Raw genomic sequence first — 24,788 nt, 5'->3', positions numbered from 1 at the left:
TTATCATCCGCATATTGGATGTCCTCATCTTCTGCGACATTTTTTGCAAAAAAGAGAAATCTATGAAATCTTGAAAATTTAGGCCCAAATTTATGAAAATGAGGTCAAATTAGCCTAATCTAATCTTCTTCTATTTTTAGGAATTTTCTAAATTTTTTGTAATTTTATTTTTATTAGGTTAAGGGAAAAGTGAGGAGAGAACTAAAAGGGAAAAGTGAGAGATGTAAGACTTCATTTTGTTTTGTGAAGTGATTCTTTTTTTCAGAACCAGCTTTTTTTTTTGTTCTGGATTTTGCTCTAAAACTAATTTTGATTTTCTAAAACTGATTTTGAGAACAGAATCAGAACCAAAATCATTTATGTTACCAAATAGGGTTCTCATGTTTTTTGTTTTTTGTTTTAGAGAACAGAATTGGTTCTCTAATTCTGAAAACTAATTCTGGTTCTCTTGCACGCCCTAATTTTCTGGGCATTTAGTATGAGCACATGTACATTTTACTGCAGATGTAGGACAGTTAATGAATGGACCGTTGGCAATGAATATTCAAAACAAGCTAATGTGAAATTTTACCTGGGCATTGGTGCTGCATGTCCTGTTGGTGCTGGAGGCAAGTTGAGCTCTTCTAGATCAGATTCCTCATTCAGGTTGCAGATAAGAAGGAACTCCAGCTTCTGACTCCATTCCCATGTCTGCTTCCAAGGCGTCAAGCTCTGCATTGCGAAACCGGCAAGCACGACGCCGGCATGCCGAACTAAGATCATCTATTTATCTCGTCGTAATTTGTTATTTAGACAGCAGAACGGATGCACCCGGACAACACTACTCATCTGGGTCCATGCAATCCATTTTGATGCCTCTTTTCTACTGGAAAACAAAATCGAATGAAGAGTCACGTACATGAATCTAGCAGGTACAGTGGACAGAGCAACTCTGGGAATGAGCACTTAATTCTTACATGGGTCTAACTTCACCAAGATTTTCTCACTCACTCCCCATGCTAAACTAGCTTTGAAAAGTTGCTTCTGTCAAAAGCCTATGTTGCATGATGACATCTCGAATTAGATAAATCAAACGGATATGTTAGACCAGTAAATAAACCCCATAATCAATAGCTTAGGAATATCAGGTTAATTGGAAATTGACAGAAGCACCCATAGCTAGACAAAACTGAACAAAGCAATCTATAATTTTTGTTTGTTTCGCAAAAAATACAAGATTTTCAGAAAATGTTTTGCGAAAAGTCATTTTTCAGAAAGAAAAAATTTCGTCATTTGGTATGGAAAATTAAATTTGATTTTCCTCCATTGACTCATTTTAATAATATTTTATTTTTATATTTTTAATTTTTTTTTAAATTCGAAATTTTTAATTATTTATCTTTATCTTTTATCTTTTTTTATCTTTTCTTATTATTTTTCTTTTTCTTCTGGTTTCAGCCGGTCCGGCAATCTCGAGCTCGCCCTAGGCCGGTGATCCCCGACCGAGCTCGCCCAAGGCAGGGCTGATCTCCAGATGGTGGATTTATTCCACCCAAGGCATTACCTTCATGGTTCTTCAAGGAAACCTGGATGCAGAACACCCCACGAGAAAAGTGAACTTGTGCCAGTCCGCGAGTGATCGTGAGATGCGGCTGCAGAGGGGGTCGGTGACGGTCGGCGAGGGTGGACCTTCTCCGTCTTTGGACTTCGGCTTCGTAGCGGTTCAGGGGGACGGCAGCGAGGGGAGGCTCGCAGGTGGCTGCTCGGCGACGGTTGCGACTGGAGGCAGCCGAGAGAGGGTCTCGGCCATGACTCTCCCTTCTCAGTCGTGTTTCTCTCGTGTGTTTTCTGATTGTATTTGCCCACCTAGAACCTTAAGGCATAACGTAGTTTATTTAGACTATGTTGTCTAGGTCAAAGGCCTTGATTGCGCTGGCTTACGTCATGGCTGATCACCGGGCGGTCGGCCATTGACGGAGGAAGGAGCGGTGGGCGGAGGAAGCAGAAAGAAGGAGAAAAGGAAAAAGAAAGATTGAAAAAAGAAAAAATAATTTTTTCTGATTTTTTAAAATAAAAAGGAATTAATAAATAATTATAAAAAAAAAAGTGTAAAAGAGAAGAGGAAGAAAAGATGAGGAAAATGTTTTCCTCTTCCAAAAAAGAGAGAAACATTTTCCTCACTTTTAAAGTGATTTTTTTTCATGGATGGAGAATATTTTTCTAAACGAGCTTGTTTTTCGCGAACCAAACATCAGAAAATCCAAAAAAAAACGTGTTCTGGGAAGTTGTTTTTTGCGAAACAAACGGAGCCTTAAACGAAAACTAATTGAGGGTAAATTTGTCTCAAGTTTATCGGTTTGAGATTTTTTGTGGTCAAAATATTAGTTCGGGGTAAATTTATGATAGATGCACTAGTTTTGGACTTTTTGTGATCAAAAAAATAATTCGGGGTAAATTTATCGTAGGTATATCAGTTTGGAATTTTTTGTAATAAAAAAATAATTTAAGATAAATTTATCACGAATATACCAATTCGGAGCTTTCATGATAGTAACCCTTGTTTTTTTTTTCGATTGAGCAAATTTTCTTTGAGTGAGATAAAGTAATAAATCCGTTAAATGACTTGCATTCTCTTTTGCTTGAGAATCCCGCATTGCTCGAGCTTTCACAGCTTCTTGAGCAGGACCAGGCCGAGTCTTTCTTATTTGTCCCTTTACATCAGCTAAGTTCAGCATCTAGCTTCTTTTAGTAATCTGAGCAAAGACACAAATAATTTAGCATTGATCCACAGAAAATCGCAGCGAATGAACAGATGGGTACGACATGGATCGCACAACAGAGGATGAGTAATGCCAGAGTCTTGGGGAGATGCAGTTGATTTTCAAAGGCCTCCCAAATGCATTGAACATTTTCGAAATGCTAAAACATACATGCTTTTTCAACCTTACCTCGGTTAAACTTTCGTAATTACAAATGTGTCAATGTTGCCGAAGGACTCAGCCACCGGCGGCTTGCCCAACCCCAAGCGACCGCTTCCTAGGGCCACTGGCCAGTGGCCTGAGTTCCACCGGTACATAATTGAGATTTAAAAAAAAAAAAAGTAGCAAAAGTCCTTTGCAACGTGCAGTTTTTTTTTTTTTTTTCCTAGAACCAAATGGTATTTAGATCAAAGTTACTTCTCAATGTACCTTTAGATTATACTTTATCAAATACTATTTGCATGTTTGGAAAAACCCTTTTACCTAAAGATTTTTGCATTTTTTTCAAAAGCTTTCCCCAAACTTTGGCTTATTCATGCAAGCCCATTCAATTGTAAAGTTGGTCACTTTTTATCATCGGAAGGGAGGCAGGACCAAGATCGCGTAACAACGTAAAATCTCACCCAAAAAAAAAAAAAGTTAAACAAAAAACCGAGAAGACTACGGACTGAGTAGGACACAATCTAGAATATTTCAGTAACCAATGTCAGTTAACCAGTTTCTTGAAATAATTGATAATTCAATGTGTACGCTTAGATTCGACACTGCACCCTAAGCTTATCAGGAGACTTTACATCACACATCCGGATCAACAAAACAGCATCAACTTCGAACATCAACATAATCTTAGTTTCCGACTCCATGGAAAGGACTATGGGTTCAACCCGAGTTGTTTCCTCGTCTTCCCCACGAACAGATCCCCCGATTTGATCATGCCAGGGAGGCATCCGATCACTGTTATCAGGGGAAACTGCGCCACAGCCTCTTTCCTGCCGAGCGAAACAAGAGCGATTGCTGAACCAGGCCTGTAAGTAGCCATCTTGCTCTCTCTCCCTCCAGTCATTAATAGTTTCAAGTTCTTGACGGTAACTTCTGCATGTTGTTGAGCCAAATAACCTTGCTTTATTTCCTGAAGTTAAAACAAAACTATCAAAGGGTAATTCATGCTAATTCTGCATGTTGTAAGTATCCATTTAAATATATAAGCATTGCCCTTCATAGCTGGCATTAGGAGACACGTGAATGCTGCAGTAGATCAAACAACAGGGACAAAGAAGAACTAAGTAGAACAAACTAGACCATGGTAAAGTTGGCCAATCTTACCGGAATGTCTGTGATATCTCCTATGGCAAAGACATTTTTGTGACCTTTAACCCTTAATTGCTCATCAACCATCAATCTTCCACGAGTATCCAAGCTATCCTTAAGTATAGTCTCCCTAAGCCATGATGAACCAATTGGCTTCCCTGTGCACAAAAAATGGCAATCGGCTTTGAGGGTTTCTCCTGCAGATGTTTGATAGGTGCCATCTGATACGCTAGTCAAATCAACAGATTGTTCCAGGATCACTTCAACCCTCCTCGATGTCAACCAGTCGAGCGTCTTTTGGGAGGCCTTAGGACCAATAAATTCAAGCAACCTAGACCCTCGATGCACCAACATCACCTTCTTATCTGGAAAGTCAACACTGATTTCACCGGCAAGTTCCACGCCAGTAGGGCCACCTCCGACGATCAAGATGGAATTAGAAGATTTTATCTTATCATACTCTGTAATGTGAGAGAAAAGATAAGTCACTTGAGCAAATGACTTGGATAAGAAATCAAAAGCTTCCCAAATGTTTTATTGAGTAGAACGACGACCAAAATTCAACCGCTGCCAACAGTTTGAGACAGACACCAGCTATGTTTCTTACATTTATCAATGTAATCAACTATAACATTCAGATAATGTGCACAGTGGGGATTGTCTAATATGACCAGAATTTGAATATTCTCTCTCTTTGGTGGTCATATCAACTTTCAGACTTTTTATTGCTCACCTGCTTTGTATTGGATAAGCCGTTCGCTTCTAGATTTGGGAACTAAATCTTTGTGCCCCGTGGCGATGACAAGATAGTCAAATGGGAGCCTGGAGCCATCAGCAGTCGACACTTCGCCATCTCTAATGTCCGCAGCAGCAGAGCAGACAATCTGGCCACTCGCGAAGTATTCACCATGGTCAACAACTGATCTTTCGGCAACAGATGGCTCAACCATCGCCCTCAAGCTTGCCCACGGGATCTCAAAATACTCCTTCCTAGCCGCAATTGAGTAACATACTGTCAGATACAATTTGCAAAATGTGAAAGGAGAAGGAAGACTCAGGGTTCCAAGTATCTAAAACCAAAACAGATGACCTAACCCACTGGTTTAGACGCAATCTGTGTCTCTGAACTTGTTGTGCACTGTGCGGTTTTCAAAAAGGCGACAATTCCAGAACAGACAACGTCAGCGTAAAGTATATTACAGCATTCTGTTATCTAATTTCTGTATAACCATCTATCTGCAAACGCATCTAATGGAGAATGGCAATGACAAATTCTACAACAATATAGCTGAAAAGGATTACCCAACAAACAAATTAGTTTCAAAAGGAGGACATGGCACCATGCAAACACAACGTCATCTACCAGACAAACAAAAGCATGGAGACTCAGACTCAGCTTTTCCCCCACATTAGCTTGCGCTCCAAGTTATGGTGAACTTTTACATCTCTGGGTCACCAATAACTCAACCAATGTCATCACTTGAGAGATGCGAAGCGAATGCCCTATCCAGCCGGACTCGTAAAAAGATTGCATCTTCGTCCACAGAAACGAGACTCTTTTGGAATTAAGCCAATAAAAGCATAAAACGAAAGAGACCCGAGTGAAGATACAAAGGAATTGGATCCATTTGCACAAATTGAGCTCCGCTAGATGATAAAAATTGAGTCTTTTCTTAAGAGAAATGAGGCTTACGGGTCGATAAGAACGACGTCGGCGAAGGATTGGAGGGATTTGGCGACGAGGGAACCCGCGACGCCGCCGCCGATCACCACCACCCTCTTCTCGTGTCTTCTTGGTGATTCTCCTGAGGCTGAGCTCGCCATTGCAGTTTGCTGCACGAGCTGTTGCCCGTGAAAACCAAGACGACTCGACTCGATGATGGTTGTGCTTGTGCCTGGGCGCGTGGCAACTGGCAAATCAAGGACACAGGGAAGGAATCAAGGGAAGCGCATAACTTCGAAACGGCAAGAATGAGCGTAGAATCAAAGCACCGATTTTAAAAAAAAAAATGATCGCCGGTGTCGATTTAAATATTTAGTCGATGAACAATTATCGACAATAATTTATGTATTACATTTTAAAAAAATATTTTTTAAATCATTAAATTTTAACGAAACAAATGGAGTCTTAAAGGTGGATTGTTATCAATAATATAAATATAAATAATTAGTTAATTAATCTAAACAATACAACTGATTATTTTTGAAAAATACTTTATAAACCAGTCAATTTTTAACGAAACAAATTGAGCCTAAAAATCAAAAGTTGATGACCCCACTTCAATTTTTTTTCTAAGGTTTTAGATGTTTATAGTTTTCCAACAATAATGTAATTTCATATGTACCCATCACTTAAAAATTTGTTGTCAATAAATTTGGGTGATTATATGTCCTTTTGATGTAGCATCAAATATATGCAAAAACCTAAGATGACTGCTCCTTCGTGATGAGCAAACTTAAATTAGATTGATTCAGTGATAAAGTCCCTGGTTGTTTCTCTAATAAGTTAATTCGGAAATGATTATGTACATTTTATTCCTTTAACTTATGCTGCTTATCTAATTTGATGCAAATTATTCTTCATGCAATAAAAACATGTCATGTAAAGATTGTTTTATTTGGTAATTTCATCAATGTAACCCATATTTGGCGCCAAATGTTGATCTCTACCTCACAGTTACAATTTGTTGCTTGCGTGATGAAAAATATGAAAATCCGTCTTAAAACCACGACGATACGTTAGTTTAGAGATTAAATCTACCACAAATAAAGTATGGTTTTAAGCTTGAATTTGAGTCTTTTGTTGTGAAAAATTATATCACGTGAGAGGTGTAGATGTACATGATATGTGTGGTGATGTTTATGTTGCATTGATATACGTATCATGATCATCTTAATGCAATAAAAAATCATCGGCGCAAGAATCCTTCCTTTTAAATGAAAAAAACTAGATTGATGAATTATTTGATTTGGCCTTTTATCTTTGATGAATTATTTAACTTGGCCGTTTATTTTTTCCAAAACACATGCACGACAGCACGCGACACTAGACGGCATGTTAATACTTAGGGTTAATGCCACGGAAAACCCCAAATCGGTACACTTGTGACAAATTTACCCCAAATTATTTTTTTGACCACATAAAACTCCAAACCGGTATACCTGTGACAAATTTACCCTAAACTGGTACACATGTGACAAATTTACTCTCCGTTAATTTTCGTTAAATTTAATCATCAAACCGTTGATTTGGTGACACGTGACAGTTGACAGGTATACCAGTATGGAGTTTTGACCATCTGCTTGTCACGCATTTATCAATTTAAGATTTTTCGTGATATTAAATCAATTTAATCGGGGTAAATTTGTTACAGATGTACCGGTTTAGGGTATTTCGTGGTCAAAAGAATTAGTTTATGGTAAATTTGTCACAGAAATACCAGTTTAGGATTTTTGGTGGTCAAAAAAATAGTTTGGGGTAAATTTGTCACGGGTGTACCAATTTGGGGTTTTTCGTGGTCAAAAAAAAAATTTAGGGTAAATTTGTCACAAAGTTACCGGTTTAGGGTTTTTCATGGTATTAACCCTAATACTTAAGCCGACACCCGCGGGTTGACATGACCGTGGCATGGCCCGATATGTTACCGAGACGGGCTTTCACGGCCCGCGAATGCATCGGTCCATGGGCCTGCCCGGTGCCCCGAGTGCCACCGGGCCGTTGACTAGATGGTAACAACTCCACCAGAGAAAATGTCTTCTCACAGTCGCGGACTCGCGGCACACAGTATTGGAGGACCGGTTTGGCCCGACCCGGATGTTATGTCCGTGGGCGGCCGATTATACCACTATTAACCCGGGTCAATGCGTTTAAAATTCTCATTCGAACCGACGACCTGACCACCGCTCTGCTTGAGCGCGTGTAAACCACGGGCCACTCATTTCGTCCGCGAACCAATGAAAGAAAAGGCAATTAGAGCAGTAACCATCCGAATCGATTTCACAATTTTCCATATTTTTGTTAAAATTCCTGTTTCCTTCTTCTTTTCCCTCCATGTCCTAAATCTATCTGGAAACAAATAGCTTGTTTTGGACACGCACATATTTGCATCTAAATGACTTCTAAGTTTTAACAAAAATTCTCGTGAAAAAAATATCTATGGACTCTACATTTTTGCTTATAAATAAACTTATAAGCTTACATGTCAGATGATATTGTTAGTCAAAGCTTCTCCATTAATTTGTTCTTGTTCAAAATGATTTTTTTTAATTATATGCATGAATAATAAATTAAGTGTATCGGGTCATTTCACAAATAATGGCATGATTATACTATTTTCATACCCTTCCAAGCTTATCGATTTCGTCCGAACCGAAAGGTAATCTAGATGGATTTGGCCAAATCCATTCAGAAATTAATGTCTGTTTTACTAAGGTAATGGGCATTCTTGAGCGATAAATCCAAACTAATTTCATTTTCTTTTTCTGCTCGGGAAAAATTATTTCATTTGGCTTTGTCTAATTACCACATCTATTTTTTTATTTTTATTTTTTTAAGACAGTAAATGCTTGAGTGTTTCGAGAGCTACTCAACGCACGCGCCTCCGGAGAGCGTGGAATTAGGAACTCTGTTCAGGCACGGAAAAAAATAAAAAAGAGCGTTTTGAGTAGGAATGGATCATCCTCCTCCTCCAGCTCAGTAAATCCCACTCCTCAGCAATCTCTATATAAATCCTGAAATCCCTCCCGAATCGTCTCACTCGGAGCACTTCGCACCGCCGATATTCTCCAATTCAAGCCCTCGCAGTGAACCGCGAGCTTCCGGCGGATCGACGATGGCTGGCGACTTGGAAGGCTTCAACTTCGAGCAGAGGCACGGCAAAGACAGGGTGCGGGTGGCCAGGGTCTGGAGGACCAGCGACGGCCGCAATTTCATGGTCGAGTGGAACGTCAGCATCAGTCTCTTCTCCGATTGCATCGACGCGTACGCCCGCGACGACAACTCCAGCATCGTCGCCACCGATACCATGAAGAACACGGTACCTAATTTCTTCCCCCGCTTTTCGCCTGTTTTTGAGCTGGCCACGGTGGTTGATGAGAATCGTCTCTCTGCTCTTGTCCGGACGGTGACGTCGACGGGTGTGTTCGTTCGATTATCCTGTGGTCTTAGTATTACGGGTCGTGTAGCTTGCTATTTACTCCGGCGGGCTGGCACTGTTAGAGTAAATCAAGCCTTCGTTTAAGAGCAGAACAGTTGGCAATGGTCCACAAAATCTTACTAGTATCAGATCAGGAGCTCCAGGGAGTTGGACTAATTAAATATTAAATCAGGTCATCATTTTCATCTAATAGCTTAAGTTTAGAACATTTCGCAGTGCTCCCATAAAATCACACGGCACTAGTAAATTATGGTGAGTAGCATAATGTAACTTGTTTGTAGTGATAGCATCGTTTTAATCTGGTCTGACGTGGTTGGAGCCTTTATTTAGGTGTACGTGAAAGCAAAGGAATGTTCGGAGCAACTCTCGGCGGAGCATTTTGCAATTTTGCTTGCCAAGCATTTCACGTCGTTCTATAAACAGGTCAGCACTTGCCTTATTCTGGGAGAGAATATCAGAAGACAATTTAGTTGTCTCCGTAGTGGATTTTACTTTGTAGCCAGAAATAGGTTACTGTGTCTTGCCATTGTTACAGCTAAAGATTCAGGAATATAATTTGGAGTCCTTGTGTTTCACCATTCAGAATCGTATGTATACGGAGATTTTGTTATGGATGGGTGCCGTGACACAAGCTTATGACTCACAATGGCCAAAAAAGTAATAAAGAAAATCAGGAAGTGGTTATTATTAGCTCAGATGCATTGCTTGAGATGAAATATTACATAATCTGGTGATAGGAAATCCAAAGTTTGCATGGTCATGAAGACAACTATATTGTTGGTTAGCCTGTGGATCATATGTCTGCAATTGCATGCTATCAAACAAGGCATCAAAATGGGAAAGGGATATATCACAACTGTGTTTGGAAGTGGATGCATGTCAGCCTGTCTAGAACTTGGGATTCTGTCTCATCTGATGCGATGGCATGGTAGTTTGTGATTTCAGAAGTTGCTGCATGTGGTTGTCGCTCGCGAGAGAGAGAGAGAGAGAGAGAGTAGTTTGTGATTTCAGAAGATCCTGCGTGTGGGTGTCGAGAGCGAGCGAGCTTGTTAGGTTTATAGTCTGTACAATAGAGAGAGAGAGAGAGAGAGAGAGAGAGAGTAGTTTGTGATTTCAGAAGATCCTGCGTGTGGGTGTCGAGAGCGAGCGAGCTTGTTAGGTTTATAGTCTGTACAATAGAGAGAGAGAGAGAGAGAGAGAGAGAGAGAGTAGTTTGTGATTTCAGAAGATCCTGCGTGTGGGTGTCGAGAGCGAGCGAGCTTGTTAGGTTTATAGTCTGTACAATTATCTGTACAATTATCTTTAACTGATCCTCTCCAAGTATTCTTGGGAGGTGCCTTTTTTATGCTGTTAGGTTTTAGCATGTGTTTTCTCTGAGGTGTATTATAAGCATGCCAACGATAGGTGGGTTTATGTGGCTTCTAATGGCAAAATTGGGGGGCCATGGTGGCACCTAAAGTTTTGACACATTATCTTGATCTAACTAGGATCACTACACTGCGAATGACTGAGAGAAGCAATTATCAGATGCTTGAACAATTCTTGTGTAACTGACCGTGCTTCATGGGACTGTTTGTGGTTCTACTTGTTACAGGTGGTCTACACAAACAACCAGATTAAGCTCATAGCACTCGGTGTTAGATGCTCTATTAGTAGCACTCATGTTTTTAAGTTTTTCTCTGACTCTAGGTAACAGCTGCTGTAGTCAAAATTGTGGAGAAGCCTTGGGAACGACTATATGTGGATGGACAACCTCATGAACATGGTTGGCTTTTCATCTTTGGCAATTGAAAGTGTTGATTAGTGTTCATTTCAATAATGTTATTGCCTATATAAAAGGCTTAGTAATGACCGTTCTTCTATTTTTGGTTTCCTGTACTGTTGTTCTGTCTGTACAGAAATGGGCTGATAGAGTTTCCTGACTTGTCATACATTCACTTGAATTATTTTCTGAATTTAGGACAATATCATTCTAAATAATTCTGGAGAAATGCTCTCAAAAGAACCTCTTTATCTGCCCGTGTTTCAGAATCCCCTTTTTGAGGGAATAACCTTTCAGGATATTGACCTTTAAATATCTTTAATAGAGTTTAGAGGTTCAATGGCTTGACTTTGAGTGATGCGAGATCAATTTTGAGACATCCCTGTATCAGAAGGAGCAATTGATGGTTTCAGAGTGTGTGGAGATATGTCTTCTTGATAGATGGCGGCAATTGATTACTAAAGAAAAACTAGGACATAAGGGCTTACTATCATAATCTAAAGACCAATAGGTTTAGATGCTGAGTGGAGGGTCGTAATTTATTGTTGTGGCAATAGCACCAGATGCATCACCAATCATGGGCTGATATGGGTTCATGTTTTTATTATTTTTCAGATGTCTAAAAACTATCATTCGAAAGGATGCCTCATTAAGGAAAAAATGGGGCAACTAAAAGACGATGTTTTGCGCTGTGTTTTGCTCTTTAGTCTACACTGTCGCTGTGTGATTGTCACAAGTTTCTGACTTGTAGTTTTAAATTTATCCTTCTGTGAAGTCATATTAAATAGCATTAAGGCTGTTCCCATGATCATTAAGAGATCATTACATAAAAAGTCAGCATCACATGGACTTATTTTTTTTCACTCAGCACATGGACTTATGTTTTTTCACTCAACTTTACTGAAGGATTTAAACTTGGATCAGAGAAGCATACAACAGAAGTAACTGTGAAAAAGTCTGGTGCTCTAAAACTGACTTCGGGGGTAGCAGGATTGTCAGTCCTGAAAACAACCATGGTAAGCTAGTGTACGCTCTAGCTAGCTTTCATAAATTCTTTTGCCTGATTTGGCTTCAGAGATGGTAGGATCACTTAGGAAGTTGGCATTTTTTCTTCTCAAAACAAACATTTGCATGCCATGTGAATTGCAGTAATGTTCAAATTCAATTCTTTGAAATTTATCTTGCTGCTATTCTAACTGCATTCTAGGTACATTTCAGAAATCTTGGTCGTCTTTTTGTACTTTCATAACCTGCTAGTACTTGTACTTTTATTGGACTGAGTACAAATTCTCCTACCACGCCTAGAATTATGTCAATTTTTTGTTGTAAGTCTAGAATTCGGTCACCTATGAGCTACTGATGGCAAAAGCATATCTGAAAGCTTGTCTCTTTGAAACGTGTGAAAAAGATAGATTGCACATTGATATTTTTTGCTTAATCACCTTTGCTTTTGACATAGGCTTCGTAGTATTATTCAATTTTGATGTATGTTCAGTGTAGGTTCGTTATATTGTACGTGTAACAGTACTTGCCACTACTTGAGAATAGGACGTTTTGTCCATATCTTGCATCATTCTTGAAATATTTGGTTATTGTTAGCACATAGTGCATCAAGTTCTATTTCTAATGAAACTATTCGGATGTTTCGGGAACTTTCAAAGTATCTGGCATGCATCGGGAAGCAAAGTCAACTTTTGAAACCTTAGTTGGGAATTTCTTCCAGGAACCTGTGTCCACTGGATGGTAACCATCACAGCCTTTGATCTTGTGGCTCTCCCAAAATCAATGGTTGTGATGAACCCAGTCTAGTAGGCTCTGGTCCAGGCAAGAATTTCCCCTCAGTTGGCATCAGCAATCTGCAGATGCATCATTGATAGGACATGTTTTTAGGTGCAGAGCATGGAGTGCATCCAATTCTTCCTCAGTTCTTGGATTTTATGGCCCCATGAGGGACCCCATTATCTAAGGCAGGGAGTGCCTAGTGTTGTCTCCATTGATAGGATGAGTCTGATATGGCTGCTCTGTCTTCATTTTTATCTTCCGTGTGAACAGTCAGGTTTTGAAGGTTTCTTCAGGGATAAGTACACAGCTCTTCCTGAAACTCAAGAAAGAATGCTTGCCACTGAAGTGACTGCATCTTGGGGGTATGATTTTTCATTACTAGTAATGTGAAAGAATGTTAAGAGGCAGAGTTGAATAATATATGAATTTCACTGCATCCCTTTCCCGCGGCCTTCAATTTTGAGATTTGGAAGAGTTAGGGTTATTTTTTTGTCATAAGCTAAGTCACAACTATGAGTGTGGATGGCAGGTACTCTTATGATACTCTCTCCAGCATCCCCTGTGATCTTCTTTATTTTCAAGAGAGATATAAGGATGTGAAAAAGGTTTTGATGAATACTTTCTTTGGCCCACCAAAAGAGGGAGTTTACAGTGCATCTGTGCAAAGCACTCTCTATCAAATGGCAAGGGCAGTTCTCGCCGGGTCTCTCTCTCTCTCTCTCTCTCTCTCTCTTACACCCAAGAAATTCTCCGCTTGATTCTGTGTTGTTCTGCTTTCCTTATTTATTATTAGGTACATGATGAAGATCTAAAAAATAAGCTGATTTTTTTCTTCAGATTTCCTGACATATCAGCAGTGCAATTAAACATGCCAAATCTCCATTTCTTACCAGTTAACATATCAACCAAGGATAATCCATCAATGGTGAAGGTACGAAATTATGCTGCTGCAAGAAACACTCTTTGTGAAAAGGATAATTAGAATGTCCAAGTGGTTCTACGAATGTTAGACTAGCTTGGGGAACGAATCTAATATTTAGCAGCCGCAAGAAGAAGGTTAGATATGGCCATCTCGGATGCTTAGCCTACTGAAAATGGTTGATACTAGGCAACTATGAGCTTCTTCTTTTAATCCTAACTTTGTAGGTCTTCAGGGTTGAGCCATGAGAAATAGATAGTAAGGTACTCGTGAGAGAAGTTAGTGAAACAATGATTTGTTCGCAATCACAGGATATGGATCCTCTCAAGTTGTGAGGAGTAAATTAACTCAACTTTTCACGCCTTAAGTTGATCATGTTTCACAAAAGGGCCCTAACCAGTTGACAACAGGTTAAAGAGAAGATAAAGGGGATAAGTTGGGAGTGCAAACTTTTTTATCACCACATGAGCTATAAAGATGTTGGCAATTTATTAGTCCAATAACAAAATATCCTTAAGGCTGCAAGATCTGCAAGTTTTTGAAAGTAAATATGCTATGACAACATTAGAAGCAATTGTATGGTTCAGAATTTGTGCTGCGTTAGTTCATGTAAATCGTAAAAGGAGAAAGTAAACAGTTCACAGGTTCTAAGACTTTTATGCTTGAGGACAATGACATGTAAAGGAATCTGAGTTTAGATTTTAGGCAGCTTATCCTGGAATATTTTGGACGGGAAAGTTAGTTGATGTTTGACGCACTTTGATAAGCATTAACGCGCTCAAATGCTGTCGTGCTGATATTCACGAAATGTACTGAATTTTGCAGTTCAATGACGATGTATATTTACCAACTGATGAGCCACATGGATCAATTCAAGCAAGCTTGAGCAGATTCTGGTCAAGAATGTAGAGATAACTCTTCACCATCGGTAATCTGATTCGAGGTCCCAGTCCAATCAGCTTTGTATCTTGTCTGCTTGTACATTTTCAAATAAAATTGCAGGACCTCCAATTTCCTTAATTTCGTTGACAGTTGAATCTCTTTTGTAAAAATAATAGCTGATGTGCATCACCATCTACTCTGGCAATGAGAATACAGTACATGGTGTTGCATGGGCAGATGCATCATCTCATCTCAACAATATGATGGATCCAATTCACATGGTTCAATCTCATCGTGGTACTTTTAATGGTTATATATATTATGTATTGTAAACGAGCCGTAATTGTTTCGACGAATTTAATAGATTTGTCAAATACCACATCAGTCAATGGAGCTTCTGTTTCGGCCAAAAAGAGAAAAATGGAGCTTCGGTGGCTCTATCTAAGGTAGTTATGATACGAGAGCAGTCCTACTTGCACTTGAACAAACTATAGCAAAGTTACAACATGAGTAGGACAAATGAAGCTGGTAGGTAAATACGTAAATACTCATTGGTGGGATTTCCGTAAAGGTGTTCGATACGTACAACAGTGTAAAATAAAGCTGGTATGTAAATACGTAAATACTCATTGGTGGGAGAGTATCGTGTATTCATCCAAACGCAAGTGGTTATTGTCCAATTTCTCTTTCGTGACTAGGATGTAAATACGTAAATACTCATCGCGGCACATCATTGAAGATGCGGTGCGAATACACTCAAAACTTCCTTGTAGACAGGTTTCTTGAAATCCACTGCCTGCACGAGAGATGGAATCATATAAACAATGCTAAGGGAGACTGAGGTCCGAAAACAAATAGAATAGCGTAAGAGTCAGGTCAACCCACAAGTTCAATTATTTGGTCAGGTGACATCCAAGACCACTCGCCAAACTCGGGTTTCTCGGTGCCGTCCCCCAAGAGATTGATTTCTTCATCTTTCCCCGTAAATTTCATAAGAAACCTGCAACCCAAAGTATCCAGCTTGATAAATTTTTAATCAGAATGATATGGCAGAGTGAAACAGGAGAGACAGAAAACCAGCATTAAGTCTTATGCTGAAATTCAAAACCGATGCAACACAATCCTTCCCCACAACATGTCGGGGCCATTCGGTAATACTAAGACGACTAAAAGCTAATCTAGATGCAATCGTTTTGGGAAAAGGAATTCTGCGTTAATTCTTCCAAGATGCAACAGCAAGAAACTCAACTGATACAAAATATGGTGTATCCTTGGAGTTGGACCTAAAGTGTCGCAATGCTGCTTTAAGGGAAGGTGAAATGGGACTCTGAATGACATGGATCCATTGGTTGACTTTGAGACTTTGGCTACATTGCAATTCCACGAGAGAACCTCTTTATATAACCATGACAAAAAGTTTAGTGAAAGAAAACAATTCGACTGAAAGAGGGCTATATGGCATTTATTACTCGGTTTAACGTAAGACTGCTAAACTTCAAAGATATCACAAATGATCAATTTAGACCTTAGATCCACAATATAATTGGGAAAGTCATGTTCTCCATCCTCTTTTACAGGCCTAACTAAGCTTCACATCATTGACCTAAAATTCTTCCTAGCTCAGCATTAAGCATATTATTTTTAACCTCTTATCTGATGAAGTATAGATTAGGGGTGATCGGATCCTAGTCCGGTCCGGTCCCACCCAGGAACCGGGAACCGGACCGGACCAACGTCATCCCCAAGCCATAATCGAAAAGAAACACAGATGAAATGTGAAAGCAGAGGGATGGCAGAGGCGGGGATGGCTGGCAACGGGAAGGGCAGAAGATATGCTCAATCTGCTTAGAAGATCTGAAGCCTATCATAGAAGACCTCCAAGCCATCGCCATATGTGGCCATGTCTTCCACGAGCTCTGGTCCATTTCCTCTCTCTCTCTCTCTCTCTCTCTCTCCACTTCACAATCGCTGTGGAGCAAATTGCCAGAGTCGCTAAACTGATCTGACTTGCCTCTCTCTTTCCAATGTCGAATCTGTAGCTTGCAACAGTGGTTTGAGTACTGTCCGAGCACGAGGAAGCGGAGCTGCCCTATCTGCAAACGGGCTTGCCAAGTGAACAAAGTCCTTTAGTCCGGGCGGTCCAGTTCCCACCCTAGAACCGGAAACTGGACCATCCGTCACCAGTTCCAATTTTATGGAATTGGAAACCGGACCAGCGCCCCTAGGAACGGCCTAGAACCAGCCGGTCCTGTCCGGTCCGGTCTGGTCAGTTCATTTTGCTTACCCCTAGTATAAATACAATCTGTCTTAATTCCAGAAGAAACAACTTTTGAATGAACTGAATAATAAAGCCCCAACTCAATTTCTAGAGTCCTCTACACCCTTCATTTATTGTGCAAGCATCTTTATGCGTCTTCTGAGGAAAAAAGAAGAGAAGGGGGAGGGGTGGGGGAATGAGATTGGTGCACTAACCACTTCTGTGCTTGGCCTTTCCAGTCTGATCCCCACTGAATTTTGAGCTTTTCCCTAACATCTGGAGGAAAGTCATACGTCAACCAGTAAGGAACCTGCAAAGGATTCCTGAAATGAGAACCAAGAAATTTGTCCAGGCAATAGAGTAAAGTTAACTATGGAAGAAGACTCGGACAGAAATTACATATACAAACCTATGTGTTTAGTAATGCACAAAGGATTAGATCAGATATATGCCATTCTCAAAACAGTGAGGTAAATTAGAAAACAGACAAGCTCTCCAGTGGCGGCCCCTCGGGGTGGGGTTGGTGGGAGATAGAGAGAGATCAGGGTTTCCTCATTTAAGTCAGTGTTAATGCAAATTAGGCTTGTTATTTCTTAATCGTCTAAGGATAGGGCTCCAACAAATTAAATTCTTGCAAAAAACAAAAAGAAAAGTCACAGCTATTACCACCTGCATATGAGAAAGAAAAAGATCAAGCATGCGTGCCCAGAACTCTAAGATGACAAGTAAAGCACCCCCTTTGCTCAAACATGGTGACGTTATAGACTGATAACTCTGAATGGCTAATTCAGAACCTTAATATTTCACTAAAGTATATGTTGAGAGTATTTGGCCAATGGGGGCATATTTGTCTATTTTCTTTATTATTTTATGAATAGCAGCAATAAGGGCAATATTGTAATTCTTGGCTTTTTTTGGCTTTATTATAAATAGATAGCTTGGGATCACATTGACCTAACCAAGCATTCAGTTCAGTTTTTTCTCTCAAAATGGTATCAGAGCCGGGGCTGAACTGAAACCCTAATCTCTTCTACGTGCAATCGTTCTTCTCTCTCTCTCTCTCTCTCTCTCTCTCTTCTCGTCTCACTGCAGTTCCTTCTCACCTTCTTCTTTGCTCTCTTTCACAAAGTAGGGCAGCACAAATGAGGTGGTTCTTTGAATCTAGTGTCTCGCCTAAACCTCAGCTCTATGACATAAATTAAAGCTTCTTTGCGGTTTGCGATAGGCGGTTCAATCCATCTTGTGATTTTTTGGATCTTCTTGTTTGAGATTGTTTTTGCCTTGCCGCCGGCCCACAATCCACTCATGTGTGAAGACCAAAGTACTGCAATTCGTGGATCACCATAATTATTTTTTCAGATTCTTTGGGAAAAATCAGAATTATCGATTTTTTTTTCAGATTTTCAAAACCCTAGAAAAAATCGATTTTTGCCTTCTCTTGATCTAATTTGGCTGTTTTTTGGACGACAACTTTCAGCCCGCTACTAGAGGATTTCTATCCAATTTTTGGCCTTTTTTTGGGCAATCTTTGGTGGTTCGATTGCTCTGTTTACACTTTTCGAGTCGATTTACGAGACACAATGTCCGAGGATTCAACCGTGAGCTCTGGATCTCCGGGAGATGGCCGTATAGATTATATTAATTTTGCTGCAATCCCCGTGAAGCTTGACGGTACAAATTATTTGATATGGTCTCGATCGGCGTTCTTGACCATCGTAGGCCGGGAGCTTACGGGACATATCAACGGCACTTCTGTGAGGCCAACCACATCGGGTATGACTCGGGAAAAGTGGGTCTCATATGACTCTTTGTCTATATCGTACTTTTGCGTCTTCTCTATCTTCTGTTTCCATTCCACAAAATTAGCGAGAAGCTTTTGCGGATGAGAAGTGGAAGGTAGCAATGGTGGAAGAGATGTATGCTTTGAAGAAAAATAACACGTGGGATCTTGTTGTTCTTCCTCCTAGAAAACAATCGGTAGGATGTAAGTGGGTGTTTGTAGTCAAACAAAAGATTGATGGTACCGTGGACGGATATAAAGCACGGTTAGTGGCAAAGGGATTTACTCAGACTTTTGGGATAGACTATCAAGAAACCTTTGCTCCCGTTGCCAAGTTGAATACTGTGCGAGTGCTACTTTCATGTGCTGTTAACCGGGAATGGGATCTTTAGCGATTAGATGTGAAAAATGTCTTTCTTCATGGAGAGTTAGAAGAGGAGGTGTATATGGAGATTCCTCCAGGTTTTTCTTGTGACAAAACTCAAGGTAAAGTGTGAAAGCTGAAACGTGCACTTTGTGGTTTAAAGCAATCACCTCAAGCCTGGTTTGGTAGGTTTTAGAGAGCTATGGTCTCTATTGGGTATAAACAAAGCAATGCTGATTACACTTTGTATGCGAAGAAATCATGTGCTAAAATCACTATTCTCATTGTCTATGTAGATGACATTGTTGTCGCGAGAAATGATAGTGATGAAATCAGCCGGTTGAAGAAGTTTCTCGAACAAGAATTCGAGATAAAAGATCTTGGAAAGTTTCGGTACTTTCTTGGGATTGAAGTTGCCCGATCTTCAAAGGGTATCTTTCTATCTCAAAGAAAGTATGTCCTTAATTTTTTGATAGAAGTTGGTTTATTGGGATGTCATCCCTCTAATACAACTATTGAGGCAAATACTCGTCTTCGAGAAAAAGATGGTGATCCCGTGGATAAGGGTCATTATCAATGAGTAGTAGGCAAGTTGATTTATTTGTCTCACACCCGACCCGATAATGCTTTTGCTGTGAGCCTTGTAAGTCAATTTGTGCATGATCCATACTCTACTCATATGAATGCTGTTTTTCAGATCCTTCGGTATTTGAAATCTGCTCCCGGGAAAGGGATTCTTTTATCCCCTCATGATGGCTTGAAGATTGAAACTTATACAGATGCTGATTGGGCTGGATCTCTAGATCGGAAGTCTATTTCCGGGTATTGTACTTTCTTAGGAGGGAATCTTGTGACTTGGAGCAATAAAAAGTAGAATGTGGTTTCTCGATCTAGTGCTGAAGCAAAGTTTCGTGCGATGGCACAGGAAGTTTGTGAGTCGTTATGGCTTAAAGGATTATTTGAAGATCTTGGTGTATCCATTCATCTTCCTATGATGCTATATTGTGATAATAAAGCCGTCATTAGTATTGCTCACAATTCTATCTAGCATGATCGTACCAAACATGTGGAGATTGACAGACACTTTATCAAGGAGAAGTTGGAGAGTGGATTAATTTGCATGCCCTTTGTTTAGTCCGGTGATCAACTTGCTGATGTTTTCACTAAAGGACTAGGGAGTAAATCGTTTCATCCTGTTTTAGTCAAGTTGGGCATGTGTGATATTTATGCTCCAACTTGAGGGGGAGTGTTGAGAACATTTGGCAAATGGGGGCATATTTGTCTATTTTCCTTATTATTTTATGAATAACAGCAATAAGGGCAACATTGTAATTCTTGGCCTTCTTTCGGCTTTATTATAAATAGATAGTTTGGGGTCACATTGACCTAATCAAGCATTCAATTCAGTTTTTTCCCTCAACAGTATACGATCTTATTTCCAATGAATCAAGGAATTGAAGGAGATAAAACACAATTTCTAACCTCCGCCAGAACTTCAGCCGATGAGACTCCTGTTTCTTCTTTTAGTTCCCTCGTGACAGCATGTTTCGGATCTTCACCATCATCAATTCCACCCTAGTTATAAAAGAAAAAAAATGAGCATCCATATTGTATTTCATGTTGACAAGAGGCTAAGGTAAATGTCTCTGAATGTAAAGAACACAGCCCAGATCCAAAAGCTTCAGATCTGGTCAGGAAATGTTTATATAAGCCAATCAGGAAGAATCCACATTCCAATCACAGATACACTTGCCACAAGCTACAACCAAACCGGGACAGTCTAAAAGGCGGACCTTTATACAAGTTCAGGTGATCACTAACGATGCCATCAATTGCTAACTAAGTAGCGTAATGCTCATACACGCGGTCACCAATTTACCTGCGGCATTTGCCAGGCGTCACGGACGTCAAGCCTCGAAGCAGCGAAAATCTGCAAAACCCCTCCCAAACAGAACATCAGAGACAACATCGACACCGAACGAAATCTCATCCGACTCTATGGAAAGAGAGAGAGCGAGGGAGAGAGAGATTGAACCTTCTTGGAGGAATTGACAAGGCAGATGCCGACGTTCCGCCTGTAATCTTCGGGAGGAGTTTCCATGGACGACGACGACGATAACGCGGAGGAAGGCGGCGAACCGGAATCGCGGCAGCGAATCCGCGTGCCGAGATCACAGGGCTTGTGAAGAAGGTGGAGCGAGACTGAGGCGGGGGAGAGTCCGCGAGATTTGGAGGGACGATAATGGAGGATCGGGCGATTCAGGAGAAGCGAGCATCGACACAGTGATGCCATACACGAATTTCTGTCGCGGTGTCGACGCCCTTTTATAGCGGCTGCGGAGCCGAGGTGACAATGGTTCGCTGGTTAACTCATTATCATCAGCGCTTTGAATATAATATTTCAAAATATTTAGTCGATAAAATACATAATCATTATTGACAATAATTTATATTTAAATTTTTTATAGACGGTTAAAATACTTTTTCCAGCAACTGTATTCAAAAAAATATTTTTTAAATTATTTATTTTCCTCGAAATAAATAGAGATGAAGATTCATCGAAATCCTTACGTTTAGAGTATACTTATTTCTTTTGCGATGGAAGAGTCCGAATTCGAAATACTTATTTCTTTTGCGATGGAAGAGTCCGAATTCGAAATTAAAACATTGACTCGAATGGAGGTACTCGTGCTTGAACGACCACTCAAGATGATGCTAATGAAAATTAGAGGTGTCAAACGAATGAGTAGAATTAGGTTTGGTTTGGATCGAATATGTTCGGACTCATATTGATCCATTTAATCCGTTTTGATCTATTTTCATAAAATATAAATTTTATAACTCATATCCAACCAACCCGTATTATTTAAATACTTATATTTAACCAAATCATGAATACTTGTTTCGTAAAATTTAAAAAATATAAAAACTGTCTCGTCGACCACCGCCGCCCACCGCAGTCTCAATCACCGTGACCCGCCCGCCCGCTCGCCGGTCGCGGGAGGGAAAAATAGTATTCCATGACAAAGTAAATAACATGAAGAATATGAACTTTCTACTTATGATTGTCACGAATTGAATTATAATCAAATCACTTTGGATCGCTCCTCTCTTCTTCTTCGACATTCCACCGATCACTGCACTCGCGACCCATGCCGCTACATTTAAGTTCATTCTCAACATCCTCTCCATCAACTCTCGATCCACCTCATGGAAGTACCTCGGGTACGGATAAGCCATCCCCACGTTGTTAACAAGCAACTCGACGTCGAGCCTTCTTGTCACTCCTATCATTGCCGCCACTATCTCCTCTCGGGTTAGCTTCGCAAAGCCGGCGATCACGGTCTTGACCTAGACAGAGCATGTCACGTATAAGATAATATCGTCCATCAGAATATGCGATTGAAGTATGAAAAAAAAGTGATCTTGTGAAGTTATAGATCACGGGTCGAAAATGAATTAAGTTAAAGCTCATATTTGAATAAGCTTTATAGACCTAAATTCATATTTGACCTATTTTTAAAATTTATTGAATCCATATTTGATCCAAATGAATAAAAATGGGTTAAAAAGTGAGTCAAAGACATCTAATATTGAAAACCTTACATTTGCCGAGGAGGTTTTATCCTGTGCGAGCGCTCAACTATAATAACGTTAGCTGGTTATGATCACCCAACCGGTTTCGCTTAGCGGGCCGGAATTTGCCCTTCGGGTTGGGGAATGAGTATTAAGTAGATAATACATAAACAACATTAGCATTGTTCAATTGGAAGTCATCATTCCGCACCAGTTCAACTAAGCAACAACAGCACGAGTCCTCACCTCACCTTGTGGAATGGTCAAATCTCGAAAGGGCGCTTACATTCAGCAACTCATCAGACACAACGGCGCTTCAAAGTTCAAGCAGCTTCAAAGCTGCATATATAGATCATCCCAATACCAAAATCATGGAAACACCCAATGGCCATGGATTCTCTAAAGCTTTTATACAGTCGGATTTCGCTTGAGAATTCAACTAACAGTGCTTGAATTTATCTTTTATTGCTTCGGCACTCAAAAAGATTGCAAACTGATGGTGAAGCCTGAAAAATTGCAGCTGCTGATAAAGATGCCTGAGCATTGAGGAATCCTTGCAATTCACAGAGGAAGAACAGCTTCAACCTTTCCCCAGGACTCCAATGAGTTCCCTTTAAGCCTCCCCTTCATCTTCTCCACAACATCTTTGGCTTCCTCGCCTTTCGACATCTTCAGCAACCCATCAACAAGGCCCCGCACCGCCTCGAACGGAGGAACCCACCTTCTCTTGATGATCTCCCTACACATCTCAAGTCCGGAATCGAACTCGCCCTCCCTCACCATGCTCCGAAGCAGCGTGTAATACGTGAACGAACAGGGGGCGACGTGCCTGTCCTTGACCATGCCATCCAAGACCTTCTTGGCAGATTCGAAATCCCCGAGCCTGGCGAACCCGTCGATGACCGCATTGTAACTAGCTGAGTTCGGCTTCAGGCCATTGGCAATCATCTCGGCCAATAGCTTATTCGCTCTGGCGCATTCCTTGTTCTTACACAGCTTCGCAATCCTAAGATTGTAAGCAGCCACATTGCAATCCAAGCCCTTCCCTAGAATCTCCTTAACTACCCCGTCGAATGCATTCAAGTCCCCATTTTTCAAATAAGCCCCAAGCAAGATGTTATAAGAATCGATGTTCGGAATCACCTGATACTTTCCCTCCATTTCTGCCATCCAAGCGCGAGCCGCTTCCGTGTTGTCGTCCTTGGCAAACGCCTTCAAGACCAGATTGTGCGCGACAGCGGTCGGCGTCACTTTGAGCTCGCGCGGCAGCTTCTCGAACAAGCCGTGGACTTTCTCGATCAGTCCGTTGTTCAAATGGACGCTGAGAACAGCGCAGAGAGATTTCTCCGTGATGTCGCAGCACTTCGCTTCGCACGCGCGGTCGAAGGTCCGCATCGCTTCGTCGACCATCCCAGCGTTCGAGTAGATCATCATGAGGCGAATCCAGAAGCCCTCGGACTTGAGCGAGCTCTGAGAATCGCCGCTCTGGCTGATCTGGTTGAGGAGGAGGCGGTCGACTAGGTCGAACCGGCGCGCCTTGGCGAGCTTTTGGAAGGAGACGTGGTAGAGAGGCCGGTGGCGACGGAAGGTCGGGAAGTGAGAGGACTGTTCGAACAGCTGGGCGAGCCTGTCGGGGTTCGACTCGGCGAGTATGGCGGACTTCGCGGCGCGGAAGGAAGGGAATGGCGGCGGCGGTGGCGGAGGTGGTTGAGTGGAGGTGGAGAAGAGTGATTTCGGAATGCGGAGTCCTGGGTGCTTGCGAAGGGACGCCATTGCTGATTGAGAGACCGAGCTACGTGGAGTGTAGGGTTTTAACCTGCGAGTGGTGATGATGATGATGATTGGTCGTTCCTGGCACGGCCCCTCAGGATAACGGGTCAATTCGGCCCGGCCCATCTATTATCGCGTGACGATCTGGCATGTGGCCCAGACCAACTTGCCGGCCCATTATCGGGCTTTATGTGGGCTTGAGTCAACGCAAATCACGGTCATTGCTGGTGGCGTCGTACGTGTCGACCTTAATCATGGAAAATCATGTAATCACAATTGAGATAAAGTAACAGCCCATGTTTTTTTTTCTTTTTTGATTAATTTAATAATGAAGTATGATTCGTGATTTTTTTTTTGAAATATAACTGATGAATTTAGTAGTAGTTATTCATCAAATGTATAGTTTTGACCCAAAAAAAAAAAAAGGTTAATACCACAAAAAATCCCAAACTGTTATACTTATGATAAATTTACCCTATACTATTTTTCTAACA

General features: G+C 40.9%; 4 protein-coding genes across 7 annotated transcripts; 1 reads left to right on the top strand and 3 right to left on the bottom strand.

Annotated features, from left to right (window-relative positions):
* Positions 1-3,422: 3,422 nt before the first annotated feature.
* On the bottom strand, positions 3,423-6,037 carry LOC115755703 (ferroptosis suppressor protein 1-like). Of its 4 annotated transcripts, none has more exons than XM_048283253.1 (5): positions 5,740-5,857; positions 5,137-5,294; positions 4,780-5,036; positions 4,062-4,507; positions 3,423-3,867 (listed from the first exon to the last, which is right to left on the bottom strand). In XM_048283253.1, exons 3-5 carry the CDS (start codon positions 4,994-4,996, stop codon positions 3,610-3,612), a joined length of 921 nt encoding a protein of 306 aa, XP_048139210.1. In that variant the 5' UTR covers positions 4,997-5,036; positions 5,137-5,294; positions 5,740-5,857; the 3' UTR covers positions 3,423-3,609. The 4 variants fall into 4 exon arrangements, with proteins under 4 accessions (XP_048139210.1, XP_048139211.1, XP_030551066.1 ...); XM_048283254.1 differs by having other exon boundaries at positions 4,780-5,032; XM_030695206.2 differs by lacking the exon at positions 5,137-5,294 and having other exon boundaries at positions 5,740-6,037.
* Positions 6,038-8,755: 2,718 nt separating this feature from the next.
* Positions 8,756-14,860, top strand: LOC115755704 (uricase-2 isozyme 2). The gene is made up of 8 exons (XM_030695208.2): positions 8,756-9,082; positions 9,533-9,625; positions 10,892-10,967; positions 11,871-11,980; positions 13,017-13,108; positions 13,276-13,449; positions 13,584-13,677; positions 14,491-14,860. The coding sequence occupies exons 1-8, from the start codon at positions 8,879-8,881 to the stop codon at positions 14,572-14,574; spliced, it is 927 nt and encodes a 308-aa protein (XP_030551068.1). The 5' UTR covers positions 8,756-8,878; the 3' UTR covers positions 14,575-14,860.
* A 223-nt stretch (positions 14,861-15,083) lies between these two features.
* Positions 15,084-21,280, bottom strand: LOC115755716 (nudix hydrolase 26, chloroplastic). Its single transcript, XM_030695227.2, has 6 exons — positions 20,984-21,280; positions 20,828-20,878; positions 20,431-20,523; positions 17,020-17,114; positions 15,433-15,547; positions 15,084-15,343 (listed from the first exon to the last, which is right to left on the bottom strand). Exons 1-6 carry the CDS (start codon positions 21,239-21,241, stop codon positions 15,278-15,280), a joined length of 678 nt encoding a protein of 225 aa, XP_030551087.1. The 5' UTR covers positions 21,242-21,280; the 3' UTR covers positions 15,084-15,277.
* Positions 21,281-22,691: 1,411 nt separating this feature from the next.
* Positions 22,692-24,333, bottom strand: LOC115755714 (pentatricopeptide repeat-containing protein At1g61870, mitochondrial-like). Its single transcript, XM_030695224.2, has one exon. It carries the CDS (start codon positions 24,295-24,297, stop codon positions 23,086-23,088), a length of 1,212 nt encoding a protein of 403 aa, XP_030551084.1. The 5' UTR covers positions 24,298-24,333; the 3' UTR covers positions 22,692-23,085.
* Positions 24,334-24,788: the final 455 nt, after the last annotated feature.

Source organism: Rhodamnia argentea, chromosome 8 (assembly GCF_020921035.1).
Source record: "Rhodamnia argentea isolate NSW1041297 chromosome 8, ASM2092103v1, whole genome shotgun sequence".
Classification (NCBI taxonomy): Eukaryota; Viridiplantae; Streptophyta; class Magnoliopsida; order Myrtales; family Myrtaceae; genus Rhodamnia; species Rhodamnia argentea.
The sequence above is the reverse complement of the archived record's forward strand: the minus strand, read 5'-3'. Positions and strand labels throughout refer to the sequence as shown.

Excerpts from the sequence above, each read along its gene's own strand:
- LOC115755703 (XM_030695206.2), bottom strand. The coding sequence starts at position 5,870 with ATGGCGAGCTCAGCCTCAGGAGAATCACCAAGAAGACACGAGAAGAGG. Across the intron at positions 5,037-5,739 it reads GACGTCGTTCTTATCGACCC|GAAGGAGTATTTTGAGATCC; the intron begins GTAAGCCTCATT and ends AATTGCGGCTAG. Across the intron at positions 3,868-4,061 it reads GAGATATCACAGACATTCCG|GAAATAAAGCAAGGTTATTT; the intron begins GTAAGATTGGCC and ends TTTTAACTTCAG.
- LOC115755704 (XM_030695208.2), top strand. The coding sequence starts at position 8,879 with ATGGCTGGCGACTTGGAAGGCTTCAACTTCGAGCAGAGGCACGGCAAA. Across the intron at positions 10,968-11,870 it reads TGGACAACCTCATGAACATG|GATTTAAACTTGGATCAGAG; the intron begins GTTGGCTTTTCA and ends ACTTTACTGAAG. Across the intron at positions 11,981-13,016 it reads CAGTCCTGAAAACAACCATG|TCAGGTTTTGAAGGTTTCTT; the intron begins GTAAGCTAGTGT and ends CCGTGTGAACAG.
- LOC115755716 (XM_030695227.2), bottom strand. The coding sequence starts at position 21,241 with ATGGCATCACTGTGTCGATGCTCGCTTCTCCTGAATCGCCCGATCCTC. Across the intron at positions 17,115-20,430 it reads CGGCTGAAGTTCTGGCGGAG|GTTCCTTACTGGTTGACGTA; the intron begins GTTAGAAATTGT and ends AATCCTTTGCAG. Across the intron at positions 15,344-15,432 it reads CTGACCAAATAATTGAACTT|GCAGTGGATTTCAAGAAACC; the intron begins GTGGGTTGACCT and ends TCTCTCGTGCAG.
- LOC115755714 (XM_030695224.2), bottom strand. The coding sequence starts at position 24,297 with ATGGCGTCCCTTCGCAAGCACCCAGGACTCCGCATTCCGAAATCACTC.